Genomic DNA, 15,518 nt, shown 5'->3' with positions numbered 1-15,518 from the left:
AAAATGTACATTCCCAATTTCACACCTAGTTACATCTTCTGTTTGCTTTCATCACACGCATGGCTGTTCTCAGGAATGGCGAACATAAGCATAAATGATGCAATATCCCTCTTTGATTTTGAGTGTTTTGCTTTGAAATCGATGCAAATGTGCCGATTATTTGTAATGCAAGATGTAAACAATTGCTATGTATCTCCACTCTTTGTAGAGTCAAGGCAGAGGTTTGAACAAGACTTCTGTCTGTTTGCATAAAAACATAAGCGATTACAGCTTAATATATCCTGGCTCTTACATCAACGTGGTTTTTTTTTACATGTTATACTCCAAATGGAACTACCCTGTGGCTTGCCTTCCTTCTATTAAAAGGAAGCTGCCCTTGCAGAAGCAGTGACCTTTAAAAAGCAAGTTTCAAGTAATCCCTTTATTTTCCTGAGATCATATAGCACAGTATCCAGTTGCAGGCTTTTAAGATGGAATGATTGCAGGCTTTGTCTGCTCACCCAGATTGCATTACGTTTTGTTTGACAAAGAAAACTCTAAAATACTTATACCTTCCTTCCTAGGTTCAGAGCATTGTACTCTTCCTGTGTTGAGGATGCAGAGTAGTTGCCATATCATCCAAGCACCGCTGGGATTTATTGAATTTACTTAATTGGCCTTTATCTCACAGTTACACTTTAACGCTTCTTTTGAAGGAGATTCAGAAAGGATACAGTTACTCCTTTTCTATTTCACTTCAAGAATTCGGTTACTCATTTCGTTATCTTCCCTTCTGTTCCCGGTAGAATATTTTGCATAGCCACAGCTGAACATTTGAGACTTACATAGCAAGAGATTTAAGTCCATGGAGCTGCTAACTAGCAAAGCAAAGGCCTATGGCAAAGCAGACTGCATTTTAAAGTGGAAGCTGTGTTTAGGGGAGTGTGGAGTCTACCACCAGCTATGGAAGGCTGTGGTAGGTGTTATAGGTATTTGGGGCATTGGAGAACAGACCTGGAGGGATGCAAGCCCATTTTTCCACGTCCTCTTGTGCCTCCATCACCCACAGCATCCAAGTGGCTCATGATAGAAAGCTCTCAGTGTCCTCTGTTGAAGTTGAATGTAGAATTGCCTGTAATTTGGTACCCCCAGCCCAAAATGGGACTTTCGATGTGTGTGAAAACCGTGTAGCTTCCTTTACATGAGGTGGGAAGATCATCCTATCTAACACGCTCATTGCTTGCTGTGTCTTCTCTGGGCTAACGCATCTGACAGTACACGTATGCACAACTCAGCTGTTTTTGCACAACACTCATTCAGACAGCTGGACTAATTTTTGGAAGGTCCTATATCAGATTAGTGGATTAAGTCTGGTTTGGTTTTAGCTTGCGGAAATTGTGGAGGACGTTAGCTTGAGGGTAAGGTGACTTTTGTGGATGAAAGCACCATGTGGTGCTTACCTAAATAACATGATCATCATTCAAATCAACGTGGTTTTTACTTGCTCAGTGGAGCAGTTGTCAGCACAGTGGTATATGCACTGCTATGAAGCTAGCATGTCCATGCAGCTGATGCCAGCTCTCCAGCAGAAAACAGTATGGAAATGACCAACACCTTTCAGGATCCTCTGAGAACCAAGTGAGTGAGAGATTAGTAAACAGGAGTGAGAAAAACCGGGATTGAAAAGAGGCTGAGATGCAGGAACTTGCTTAAAACAAGAAGGCTCGCTGCTAACCTTCAGGGTTTCCAGGGATAATCGCCTGGAGCCGTTCCCCTACTTTTTTGGCTGAAGATCAGACTTGGCAAACTTAATTCATTTATTGTCTTTATTTTACTTAATTGGTTTGGGGCTTTTTTTCCTTTTCTTTTCTTTTTTTCTTTTTCTTTTTTTTCTTGGAGTATTATGAAAATCAGTCAGTCCAGTCTTCAGGAGAAGTAATTTCCAAATAACTTCTAGAAGATTAAATGTGTTCTTTGCTGCTTATCTCTGCACTCAGTTCCCAGTGTTGCCCCAGGGGACTTTGCCATCGGTCCCCGCAGTCCCTGTGCAATCCTTGGTGAGATCTGGCCTGTCCAAAGGGTGATTCACAGACTCTTGGCCTGGCATGGGCTGATCTTCCTCTGGGGAAGCTGCTCTTTCTTCCTCCGTGAATTTTTCCCAAACCTTTTTTTTTTTTTTTTTTTTTTCCACTTGACTTTATTTTCCTCATCTCTGGCATGAAGTAACTGGGGTTTTGTGGTTGCATTTCCCACAGCAACTTTCACCTATGGAGCTGGCAGGGATGGTTTAAAAAAATAATAATAATAAATCCCAAACAGCACAACTTGAAAAGTCTCTGCAGTATCAGACTGAAAACAAAGAAGCAAGTCTGTTTCCCATGCACATGTGTGCTGCAAAGGGCAGATAACCTTCCAGGGCTGCATCTTATAATAATAAGCAGAGCTGTATAGCTGTTTGCATTCCACAGCTTCCCCAAGTGCACTGTGAACTTCTGAACTGTGAGCAGGGATTGCAGCTCGGTGATCACTATTTAAATACTTACGGTTGCCATTTGCAAGGAATTAGCATCACTGTGCAAGCTGCAACACCTCGGTGATATTTACGGAGAGCAGTTGAATTCTAAAGATCAGAATGGCCTGCTGTCCTGTTCAGCGCCTCCAGAAACAGGCACTGGAAGGTGCCTCGGCTTTAATGAGTGCACAAGGCAAAGTTAAGGAGCCTGCAAAACTGAAAGTGTTCTGTATGTGCTGAAATGCTTACCTGCAAAGCAGCTGAAGGATAGCAATGTGTAATCGATATGTAGTTCTGTTGTGGCAGTGTAGGCCCATGACGCGTTGGAAGAGTGCTTGAATAGACAACGTGTGGGGTTGATGAATTTAAAAACGCTTGAAAAGACAAGGTTGAGGTATAAGACACTAACATTATTTCCTGATTTTATTTTGCTCAAGTGGGCAATGCTGGTCAGATCCTCAGCTGCTGAAAATCTGTGCGAGCCCACTGCTTTTTTGGGATCATGCTGATTTGGTTTGCTCAGAGCAAGCTCATCCTTTTGAATCATGTTTCTCCTTGCATTTTGTCAGCTGTTGGTTTATCTAAATCAACACATAGTGGAATTCAGAGTTTTCCAGGAATGCCAGCAATGGCACAAGTTGGTTGCTCAGCATTCATTACGAGACCTTCATGTGGGTAAATCATTACTGCTGTAATTGAGGCAGTAGGCAGCATGATTCCCAGATGTTAAAAATGGCCAAATACCACCAAAGTGAAAACAGGTCTCACTGATTTGCAGTAGCTAAGGACGACATGCTGATGAGTTTGAGTTCAGAAGGGGCAGACCGTCTTACTAACCATGGTTTTGTCTGTTCTGTTTTTCTCCTGTCTTGCAGCACCTTCTCCAGTCAGTAGTGTGAAAAAAGGGAAGATAACTAAAAATAGCATCTCCCTTTCCTGGCAGGAGCCAGATCGACCCAACGGCATCATCCTGGAATACGAAATCAAATATTTTGAAAAGGTGTGATGGACTGATTGCTGAGCATCCCAAGTACCTTCTCTTTCCTGTCCTCTTCTTCTGGTTATAATTATCTGAGTCATGGAAAGGAATGGAGCAGTTTTATGCATAAATCAATGTCACATTGATTTTGCAGTAAATGATTAGGAAGACTTGAAATGAGGGTGTTGTTTTCCATTAGTGTGCCGCTTCTCTTGAATAAATACATTAAATCTGTGTCAGATTCCTCCTCAGCCTTATCACATTAAGGTAGAACCTGTTCAGTTGTTAAAAATAGGAGGGTTTGGGGATCAAGCTTCTATATCCTCTCGGAAATATCAGGCTATCCCTTGCACTTGGTATTTCAATTCCTCACTTGGTTTTGTATCCAGGGTATAAGGAAGGGAGGAAGGGTTAAAGTGAGACTATGTCTGTTCTGATGTGAAGAAGGACATCACGGCTTTTAAAAGCTTGCCTTTTTTTTTTTTTTTTTCCAACTCTAGATCTCTGTTTAACATGAAACACTTTTCCTTCAAAGGTTGACCACCTCTGCCCCCATTTCATATGGTGACATCTTTTCTTATTGAAAAATTAGTGAAGTTTAAAAGGAAGTTCCAACAAATGAAGGCTCCAAGGTGACCTGATGGCGGTCTTCCAGTATCTAAGGGGGAGCTACAGGAAAGAAGGGGACAGACTTTTTAGGAGGGTCTGTGGTGATAGAATAAGGGGAAATGTCTTCAAGCTCAAAGGAGGTAGATTTAGGTTAGATATAAGTAAAAAATCTACTACAGTGAGGGTGGTGAGGCACTGGAACAGGTTGCCTGGTGACGTGGTTGATGCCCCATCCCTGGAGACTTTCAAGATGAGGTTGGATAAGGCCCTGGGCAACCTGATCTAGCTGTGGTGTCCCTGTTCTTTGCAGGGGAGTTGGACTAGTTGCCCTTCAGAGGTCCCTCCCGACCCTAAGGATTCTATGATTCTATGAAATGCATTTTTTGTAAGTAACTTTTTGTGAACTATGCAGCTCAACTAAGATTTCCAAAAATCAGGTTTGCAGAATTCATCTGAAAAGCGATTTGTAGCCTTAGCGATATGTAACCTAATGTAACCTGTAGCGATATGTAACCAGGCTTTCTCCCTAAAAAACAGTAGAAAATAATGAAATTGAGTCACAGTTCTCATTTTTTTTTTCTCAGATTTCTATTTTATAGAAGATCTTTAGTTAGTTTTATTGCATAGGTAATGTCACTCAGCACTCAACAGCACTGTACCACCTTCCTCCTCATCCTCTTCTTTCTTTCTCTCTGAGAGAGGTTCCGTCCAGCAGCCCAAGCAAACCTGGGAAAGATTTAAAAAATTTCTGCATCAGGATAAAATGTTTGTTTGTTTGTTTGTTTTCTATTTGAGGGAACTTTGAAAGGGTGTGAGTGGCTTAAATTGGGTTGAGCCCCCAGCTTTCTGCCCAGAAACCTCCAGTGATGGAGAACCAGCTGGACTTGTCACCGGTCCAAATTATGGCCAAGAAGGTGCTGACCAGCCCAGCATTTCCTGGGGAGCTGTTGTAAGTCCCATGGGCAGCTTTAAGGAGAGATGATCTTCGTTTTCAAACTGAGGAGGAGGAGTGAAACCAGATCCCAGAGCAAAAGTTAGAAGAAGTGTGCAGGGACTGTGAGCAGAGTGTCTGACATGTTCATTAGGATGCGTGGAAATGGCACAGAGCTGCACCAAGGGATGTTCAGACTGGGCTTTAGGAAAAATTTCTTTACCATGAGGATGATCAAACACTGGAACAGGCTTTCTGGTGAAGTGGTTGATGCACTCCATGCCTGTCAGTGTTCAGGAGGCATTTAGATAATGCATTCGATAACGTGCTTGAACTTTTGGTTAGCTCTGAAGTGGTCAGGAAGTTGGACTTCCTGATCTTTGAAGGTTCCTTCCAGCTGAATTATCTTCTATATGATATTTTGAAAAAATCAGTTGAACATCGTTTCTTGGGGTACTGGAAGCAGTGCTGTAGCAAAATGGTGGGGTTCTAACAAAGCACAGAAAGTCAGGATATGGTTTTACTGGAACTAGTGAATTTCAGATTTTTTTATTGGCTTTGAATGAATGTTGTGGTGTACTGTCTCCTTACCTTGGAGTGGCCTGGGAAGATTACACTCTAAACTTCAATGATGAGCAAATAAGTAAGGCTGGAAAAGTCCATCTATATGTTTGTTTTGTTTTGTTTCTTTTCAAACAAATGATAGGGTTTTAGAATCTTGTATTTGTGATCCAAAATTTATTCACAAGTAGCTTCAGTAAATAGTTCTTAAAGTGCAAGTCATTCATGGGGAGGTTGCTACAGCCAGTCTGAGTCTGTGCTGTCTTCATTTATTTGTTTCAGGCTGATAGCAAAGCTTAGTGTCTTCCGTAGGAAAGCTCAAGTGTTTAAATGTTTGCAGAGCCAGCAGTGTATTGAAAATCTAATTGGGCTGACATACAAGCAAATATGTGAACTAATATTCACTTAGTGCTTTTTAACTATTCATTCAGTTATATTTGGGATGTCATCCTTAATCCTTCTTGTTTGTTGTTACTGTCATTTATATTCTCTTGGGTTTGAGCCCTTTATAACAGTGAATTCACAGTGTTCATTTCCAGTGGATGAGAATGATCAATATTAAACGTTTCAGAAAACTGAGATTCATCAGATCACATTCCTTTAAGAGAATTCATTCCTTAACAAGAAAAAAAGGACAGGTGGATATAAATACCTCCAATACAGTCCTGCTTAGCTATAGGCTTCAGTGAGAAAATACGTGATCCTACGTTTGGAGATTTGCAGGGCCTCAGACGGGTGTGTTACCGTCTGTGGAAAGTTGCCCGTTAAGTGGGAAAGAAAAAGAACAATCAGTTCAGATCCTAATAAGGATGCAGAAATCTTGGTGGGAAATTGCCCCAGACTCCTGTTTACTTCATAATAATTTTGATTTGAGAGGGTATGGTGAATAAAAAGCAGTTACCCAGTTCGTAGTCCTTAATTTATGAGCTCTTGTCAAGATTATGTGTTACAGTAAATAATTCTAAGAGTAATTACCAAGCATTTGAGTGAAATTTTAATCAAAGAACTGAAACTCTTTCACATTAGAAACTGATTTAAATTAAGATTTATTTCAGCAAATTTCCTTCAAGTTCATTTCTTCAGAAGAATACTGCAAAATTAGTTATCTTCCTGTAGTTTTAGTTGGCTGTTCCTGGCCAAGATCTAATTCATGGTTTTCTAGAAGTGCCAGCATAAAGTTGTACAATGTATAATATATTATTCTCTTTTAGGCCTAATTACATTACTGAGAAGTAGTTTTTGATATAAATCAAAATCCCTCTTTAGGGCAGAGGAACTGTTTTCCGCTTTCCAGTGCATTGGGACTGATTTTTGTTTGTAGTCTGAACCTTGCAGTTGCCCCAGGCATCTCTATGCCAACTGCACTGCCTTTTAAGACGTGCACATTCATAGCTACAGAAAGCTTTCCCTACTGCAGTGCCAGTTCTGGTCCTATGTGTTGTTATTTATGGGTGGAAAGTATCTCGCATACTTCCTAGAGTCATTGGCCATAAAAGCTGCAAGGCAAGGGAAAAACAGATCTCTCCTTTTGTAGTCTAGGAAGGGCCTTCAGAGGGATTTTTCAAGGGGAAGAAATCCTTAAAAGTGCATATTTAATTAATTCTCTGTAACGCTGTTGTGGGAGTTGTTAAGAGTCTGTTCCATGAGAGTCAGTATTTGTGTGTTTGAACTCGTGTTTTTTGTTGGGGTTGGGAAAAGGACCAGGAGACAAGCTACACCATCATCAAATCCAAAGAGACCGCAATTACGGCAGATGGCTTGAAACCAGGCTCAGCGTACGTCTTCCAGATCCGAGCCCGGACAGCTGCTGGCTACGGTGGCTTCAGTCGAAGATTTGAGTTTGAAACCAGCCCAGTGTGTAAGTCCTTTTAATTACTGTCAGTTCATGACCCTGAAATGGCTACCAGCAAGGAGTCAGTTGATACCTTTATAGAGAGTTCTGCTGGTCTTGTGCTCTTCTCCTTTCTGGTCTCATCCCTTGACTTATTATGCCTCAGGAACACCATGACTGTACGTTGGGTGGCTTAACACATCTGTCCTTGCCTCCTCATTTCACATGTTGGGGCAGGAGTTGAGGCACCAGGAGATTGTTAGGTTCCAGAAATGCCTTAGAAAAGCTTAGAACTGGCTTAGAAAAGCCCTGTATTTGGGAGATATATTAGTGTTGAATGGCTGCTATAGGCTTGCCAGCGAGTAAGAGAAGGTGACGATACTCTCAGCCACGCTGTTGTACTCCTCGTAGGCAGAGGGGAACATGCAGCACCAGTGCAAGGGAGGACGAGGCCAGGGTGGCAGGAGGAGAGGGGCTGAAACCTTCTCCACACCCTTCATGACCATCTGCAGAGGACAGTGAGCTCTCTATTAAGTATCTGTTGATTACATCTGGGGAAAAAATTCTTCTCCTGAAGTGGGGCATCTCTGTGAGGGGCAGAGCTTAGCCAGCATATGCATCTTTTGGTGCAAGTTACTGTCAAGTTGAAAGATGACTTCCAATGGTTGCCAGTGCCACAGCCTTGGGGCAAGGAATTCAACTTGTGATCAGAAGTAATGAAAATGCACTGCAGGCATAGGACGTCACTTGGCCTGTTAAAAATTTGTGGAGCTTGAATTTATTTATTGTTTCTTTCAATATATCTGATCACTCGGGTCTGTGTTCTGGAGCAGATTTGGGGCTGAGAGCATGAGGGCCCAGCTGCTGAGAGTTGTGTGCAGGTGTCCAGCTGTTCTTTTGCATGGGTTCAGGCATGGCTGAACTCCTTTTGTCCTGACTGACAGATTTTTGCTGAGGTGTCAAAGATGCACTTCCAAAATATGTAGGTTTTATGCCTGCCCCAGTTTGTACAACAATCATTTAATAATCTTTTATACTAATTGCGTACAAGAGAAAAATTTACAGTGAAAATGCTCAATTTATTCCTATGGAAAAGAGCCAATTGATTCTCTGTTTTCCATAGAAATTGAAATTCTTCAATACTTCAATTGCTGGTATTCCAGTTCATTTAAAATTCCTCGTCAGCTCTTTGAGAAAAAGATAGCAAGTTGTCATTTCAGTGTATGCCACCTTTGAAGCCATAATAGATGTTTAAAGGAATCACTGTATATGTACAGATACAGCTGTGGAGCCAGTGCTTGAACTAATATAGTGCAAATAGCATCATGATGCAAGAAGTAATGCAATAAAAATGGTCCATTTATAATGTATTTCTTATTGTGTTAAGCATTAATCATGTCCTATAAGTAGCAACAAAATCATGTTAGTCTGAAGATTACTCTGTGTTTATACTAGGAAAGTTTTGATAGCAGTTGGAAAGTTCCTAGTTTAGAGTAATTCAACTAACAGTATTCCAGAATATTTGTGAAATAATTTATTAAATGCATGCACATTTGATCCAGTGAGATAATCGCTTGCAATTCTAGTCCTAAAATAGCGATAATTCATCTAAGCTTATTGTGAAATGTAAAGTAAGCCTCAGTATCCTGCACAAATGAAGCTCCATTTGACATTTTAGACCTCTCAAAAAGTGGGTTTTTTTCCTCCCCTGAAGCCCCATACAAAGTCAGCCTTAGTGCCAGAAGAGTGAGCAGACTCCCCACTGCTTTTCTGTGCTCCAGCATCCCAGAGAAACAGATGCTTTGAGAGCAAGTGCAGTCTGAAGTCCTAGCGCGATGTCGGAGTTCAGAACTGAACGTTTTGGAGAGCCCAAGCAATTAATTTTGATTCAGGCACAAACAAAAGCCTTCCAGTGACTGCTGGGGGAATGAAGCATCCGCTCACCTTCCAAAATTGTTTGGACCAAGCAACGTATTTTGTTTCCAGTTCACAATGTTTCTGTAAATTTGTTTGTATACATTTGGAGGAAGTATCACAACAATTGCTAACAGCTGAGTGATCTAAGCATTAAGAAGTGGAGGGGATGAAAAAACCTATAACTTCAATTGGACTTGTCCATTTTTCCAAACTTTGGCTTTGTTTTACATACTCTTGCCTGAATGTGCAGTTCTGCAAAGCACTGCATTGGAGCCAGATCTGCAGTTTTCAATGGCAGTTTGTGTTTAGGTGGAAGGTACAGCTGGGTGCATCCACTTGCTGCTTCCCCCTTTCTGAATGCCACAGAGCTCATCCCTGACCTAGCCACAGACTAATGCTGCCCAAAGCTATTTTTCTGCTGTATTGGTGAATTAGTCCAGCTGATCACTCAGGAGGGAGCAGGATCATGTCACAGAGGCAAGGTAATGCAAGTCCCCTCCTTCACATGGCAGCAAGGTCCCAGATTGGTTTACAAATTCATGCACCCCTTCTACCATATATCACAGCAGAGTCCATCTTATTTCGCTATCCCTCGAGCTGTGCAAAAGACCTCCAGAGTAATAGCTTAATGTTCTCCTTTAAATGTTTTTCTTTTTAATTATTTTGTCAAGAAAGCAATAAAGCATCATCTTAAGGAGCTTCTATAAATTCGTGAGGCTAATAAAATCTCTGGATGATGGCACAGGTTTGGAGCAGTTAACATTAAATTTTAATGTATCGGGCCAGTCATTCTGAAATCATTTACTGTTCCTGAGCCCACATCACTTGCAGTCAAGCACTGGAGAGCTCCTGTATAAAGAGCTACTTGAAACCCGTTGCATGCTCAGTGCCTCACCTTTTCTTCTTTCTTTTCTTTTAACAATTAATATGGGGCTATATTCAGTTATTTTATAGCCTCCATAAAATTAATCCTGTGTTAAGGACCCCCTTTATTTCAATCATTCGGTTAAAGGTCTTCTGCAGCTCAGAAATCAATTTCTGCTTCTCCCTGGAGTGGCTGGAATTGCATCTGGGACTAACGCTGGGGCAGGCACTCCCCAGCCCTGTCAGCATCTATAGTGAGGTTTGTCCCGTACCACAGCCAAATGTGTGCTTGGGAGCAGGTTTTTGGGGGAGGAGGCCAGATCTGTACCCCAGAGCAGGGATGTGCAGCTGAGTAGCTGGTGGTGGAGAGAGGAAGGTGAGAAGGCTTAGGTTTCTGCTTGGGAAACTGTGTACAAAGCTCCAGGGAGAGGTGGGGCCCTTCCCCTGCAGTATTAAGCAGATAAGCACAGTACAGGTGTTGTTAGTATTTCCATTTGTCAGGCTTCAAGAATCTACTCACCTGCTTAACATAGTTAACATATGGCAAAACCTGGTTCTTGAACACAGATTTCCTGACCTTTCTGCTTGTGTATTTATCATGGGACTCATCTCCTGCATTTTGTCAGGAGGGATTTTTACAAGGCATGGGCTGGCACAGTTACACTTTCCTTAGCAGATAAAACGACCAAGCAGTGTGTGTGTCTTAGCAGATTCCTATTTTACAGCAAGCACCTTCTGGCTGTGTGATATAGATGCTACAAGGAATTGGGGTTTAATTCTTTATAGCTTCTTGAAGCACAGATAATGCTAATTGTCTCAGATCTTGTTCACATCACCTATTTAGAAACTGCAGCAGTAATATTCCATGAATGTTATCTCTGCCTATTTTGTTTTTCTCTTTTATCTATGTGATTTCCAATGCAGCTGACCTGGGAAGGATGAACTCCAGCTTGCTCTCTCAAAAGCTGAGTTGTTTTAGCATTTAGTTTCTGAATTCAGTGATGAGATGCAATTTAGTTTGGGTTTTGGCTTGGTTTTATATGTGTTTTGGTTCCTTTCCACCCATTTCCCTTCCAAAGTAGAAACAGACAGCAGAGGGGGAAAGCACAAACCATAAAAGAAGAAATGAACTGGTAAGACTGAAACCTCATTGACAGCCTCACAAGAAAGACCCGTGCAAGTGCTGACTATAATTTTAACCTTAATCTCCATTTTCTGTTTTTCGTCTCAGCAGTAGCTGCATCCAGTGACCAGAGCCAGATTCCTATAATTGTTGTGTCTGTAACAGTGGGAGTTATTCTGCTGGCTGTTGTTATCGGTTTCCTTCTCAGTGGAAGGTAAGAGAAGAAGCTGTGTATTTACACTTCTCCAACTTTTGTAATAACTTTTATCTGACCAGCTGATTAGCACAATTTAGGCGAGAGCAGCATGTGAACAGAGCTGTCAAGCAGTAGTGCTATAAAGCAGCATGAGGGTGGGCTGATTGATCTGTTTGGACAGACAGGAATTGCGAACGTGTGCTCACAGATGTAGTTCACTTCTCAATGATTTTCATGTCTGTGTAGACTGGCCCTGATTATTAGATTTGATTCTCACTGGAGTGTTTTCGTATTACTTTAAAAATAAGCAGAACTTGTTGTAATAGGTAAAATATTCTAAAGCCCATATGTTTGCACTCAGACCTTGCAGTAGGCTTTTCTCGCAGAGGAAATGTGACTTCAGGAAAACACTTGCGAAGAAAAAGAGAAGAATTCCATCCAAATGGCTAAATGCCCTAAGTTTGGTCAGGTCTGGATTTCATTTTTCATGTGTAGGATGCTAATATTTTCCCCATGCACTAATAAATTATGCAGAGAGATCCTCACGTGGAGGGAATTGCTCAGCTTTAAGCCGTCAAACAATCCCATAGACTTCTCATGTGCTTAAACATAGGCAAGTGATAAAAGGCTGGACTATACAATCTTTGACAACTGTAATGGGAGTTGATGGAACTTGTTGGTGAACAAGGAATTGTGGTATTGGGGGAAAATCTGGCTTATGTCAGGATCGGTTTGTACTGAGTCACTAAACCTATGTAGCAGCCAACACACAAGGCAATTTTTCATATACTACACATGTATTCTTTGCAGTCAGTGCAGTACCTGTCAAAACATAGTGCATTTATTTTAATGGCAGCAGTCAAACAGTGCAGCGTCATTCATGCATAGCAGTCTGAGGTGCCGTGCCAGTATAGCATCTATTGGTGATGCTGAATTTGTTTTCAATGCAAAACAAACACTTCGGCTTAGAAAGTACCTCACAGTCTTGCTTTCTTGAGCTTGGGTCTAGCAAGGTGACTATACGTTGCAAGACACTGTGTTACTAACAGTTAAAAGATACTGACAGAGGAACTGCACTGATGCTGAACGTATCAGCTGAGGCTCTTGTTTCAAAGAGGAACTGGAAATGTTTGTCAGTGAACACACTGCAGTGAAATCCAGCCAGGCTGAACAGTTTCGTCCCCAGTCATACAGCATCTGTAGAAAGCCACAGTTATTTCCTGTCCTGACAGGTAAGTGGTTGCCAGACTCCTCTCCACTAAAGGTCAAACTGACAAACACTTCCAACTCAGCCATTCAGGCTCCTGTCATCTGCTTTGAGAGACTTGTTGGGCTTAAAAATAGGAAAATAAATGCACTGGTTTGCTTGAGAACCAAGCAGCAGCATGGGGCAGAGTGTAAATGGTTACACACCATTCACACTAGTGGCTACAGAAAAGCTGTCGGTGAAAAGACATGACTCCAAACTCTGTAAGCTGGTGTTCAAATCCCTCCTTAAAGGCTGGAGGGTTTGGGTCAGGTCCTTGTTCTAGCCAGACAGAGGGATGTGGACTTGACCTCTGTCAGCCTCAATGCATGTTTTTATCAACACAGACAGGAGGGACATTTGTGTGACTGCAGAAAAGCTGTGGATGTAGCATTTGCATCTGCAAAAAGGAGCCTTTAGGCATGAATCTCAGGTGGAGGGACACACGTTCCTTCGTAGCTGTATCTTGTGGCAGCTAGTGGCTGTGGCTCTTCGCACAGGCATTGGACATGGTAAGGATCCCTTTGTTGAGGACGTGCACTCGCACTTGGCCTTTTTTGTTCCTACCCCGCTCAGATCTGAGCAAGCAGTTGCACAACTGAGCCATTTGTCAGCAATTTTAGTTAGCTATGGCCTTCTGTCCTTTGCCCTGGTGGGCTTTCCAGGATGTGCTTCCTCTTGGCTCTTTATCCCTCAATATATTTGTAAAGCCCTTGACTGCTGTGGCTGGAGTTTTATCCCCTCCTCTTCTGCTGCCTTAATCTTCCTGTCCTGTACTCTCACCAATCTGCATGAAACTCCAGGCAGCTGTAGGCTCCTGGGAGCTTCTCCGTGGTACCACGCTGAGTGTAGAAGGGGCAAGTGTAGGGACTGGAGGAGTTTGCTGGTTTACATTCATTCTCTCTGCTATCTGGGTGGAGAACCAACCAAAGCAGGCTTGTAGGCCTGCCTGGGACCGAGCCCGATGAATAAATGGTTAAGGAAGATAAACTTTAATTTGGAACAGCTGCCATCCCACTTTGACATGGGCCTGGGCCTGAGACTGCTGTTGCAGACCTACAGGTACTACATCTCCATGGGTTGTACTGTCTCCAGGGAACAAAAGAGGAACTATGTCCATTTTCAGATTTTTAATCCTTCTGCCGGAGGTGGTAGAGGAGCCTCCAGTGCGAAAGTTTGGTCTATCATTAGAAAATTAGTTTCAACACTGCAGTTCTTGGCCGCTTTGAGTTCTTGTGTATTTTAAAGCCTGTCTACTGTGCGGAGTAACTCTTCAAAACAGAAAAATAAACCCCAGAAAGCTGACAGCCAATTTGAAATTAAAGCAAAACAAAAAATTTGCTCCTGTTTGAAAGAAGCAGAAATGCCAATGAAATGTGTCAGTCATGCAGCTTTGCCTTGGATACAGTTTCAAGACAATTCATGGAGTGACTCTCATGCTGTGACATTGCAGGGATGATAAATGCATTCCAAGTCATAGGATAATCCCTTTCTGAAGCTGTTAACCTGTTTCTGTTTCTGGAAGACTTTCCTCTATCTTTAGAGAGGTTATATGTTCCAGCATTTAGTACTAGGGAGTTAAATTTTCTTTTCTATTTCTTTCTTATAATTACTTTTAGAAAAACAGACATTTTGAACTCCAGGATTTGCTCCAGCTCATATCACACTGCTTTCCATGCTGAGCAAGCTGTGAAGAGTCCAAGCACTTTCTCCTCTCTGCATAATGTGGGAGGGCAGGTACTGTCCAACAGCTAAGCTACAAGAGAAACCTCTCAGTCTGCCGCAGTGAGGACATAGCCCGGCCACTGCTGCAAATGAACACCTCATCTCTGGCTCCATGCTGTTCCCAGGCACCGTAGGAGTTCCTAGGCACATCAGAATTAGGATATTGCTCTCTAATATGCTTTATGGTATATCTCTTTGTGCTAGCCCTCCCACGTTCTGGGCAAAAGCAAGCATCTCAGGAGGCAGGGCACTTAGAGCACTTGGGGGAACTGGCAGAAGAGTGCAGGGACTTGAGAGCAGCCCTCCTCATGCTCACAGTTCAGAAAGTAATTTCCTAGCAGTAGGCCTCAGGAGTTTGCTGGCTCCACAGGCTTTTTATTTTCTGCTGGGGCCCTGGAGGCACAAGTTTCCACACCTCTTCCCTTTTTGCTTTCAAATATCTCTACAGCTTCTCGCTTCTTTTGAACAAATGTAAATAACAGCTTGGCATTTCCCGTTGGCTGCTGGCCCTAAACCAAAGGTCAGCTGAACGTTAGTCACAGTGGCATTTCCACAAGCCAGCGTCCATCTGTGGAAATGAGCTTTGTTTCTGAAGCTGGAGGTTCCTGGGAATTTGAAAATGAATGCGCTTTGCCCTAAACAATTAAGCTGCATTTCTGAGCTGATGTACTTGCAGATGCTCAAGAAAACGCTTCCTGTAAATAATGCGTCCTCTGACCAAGGTCATAAATACCGCTAAGCAAAATAGCTGGGAACCGTTGAAGTCTCCTGCTCTGTGCATCAAGGGCATATTAATTATATAACAATCAGGGTTACAAATCAAAGAGATTCACTAAATCAGACTGTACTTGTCTGGGCAAAAAAAGAAAAGTGGATTGAAAATCTATTATTAAACCAGAAACAAGCATTAAATTAAAGAACATAGAGTTATTATCTTTGTTTTCTTGGGAATGTGTTATTCCCAACGGGAGAATACATTTTACAGATACAGGAGAGCTAAATTTTGCTTTCTTAGCAATGCTTGAATCGGTTACCACTTGCATTG

The 15,518-nt window shown here is 42.1% G+C and overlaps 1 protein-coding gene and 1 non-coding gene across 11 annotated transcripts in view; both read left to right on the top strand.

Moving 5' to 3' along the window:
• EPHA5 (EPH receptor A5) overlaps window positions 1-15,518 on the top strand; it is a 201,431-nt gene that overhangs the window by 141,904 nt on the left and 44,009 nt on the right. For 6 of the 10 annotated variants that reach the window (XM_015276151.4, XM_040698733.2, XM_040698732.2 and 3 more), the window contains 3 exons: window positions 3,367-3,491; window positions 7,270-7,429; window positions 11,418-11,520. In XM_015276151.4, the coding sequence (XP_015131637.2) occupies window positions 3,367-3,491; window positions 7,270-7,429; window positions 11,418-11,520 (388 nt within the window). Of the gene's footprint in view, window positions 1-3,366; window positions 3,492-7,269; window positions 7,430-11,414; window positions 11,521-15,518 lie in introns of all 10 variants that reach the window. The other 4 variants (XM_015276150.4, XM_040698730.2, XM_015276146.4 and 1 more) reach the window with 1 other exon arrangement.
• Window positions 1,481-1,568, top strand: MIR1679 (microRNA 1679). The gene has a single exon (NR_035172.1). It is a non-coding gene; the product is annotated as a microRNA 1679 (primary transcript).

The sequence above is a fragment of the Gallus gallus genome, chromosome 4, assembly GCF_016699485.2.
Source record: "Gallus gallus isolate bGalGal1 chromosome 4, bGalGal1.mat.broiler.GRCg7b, whole genome shotgun sequence".
NCBI classification, from domain to species: domain Eukaryota; kingdom Metazoa; phylum Chordata; class Aves; order Galliformes; family Phasianidae; genus Gallus; species Gallus gallus.
The sequence above is the reverse complement of the archived record's forward strand: the minus strand, read 5'-3'. Positions and strand labels throughout refer to the sequence as shown.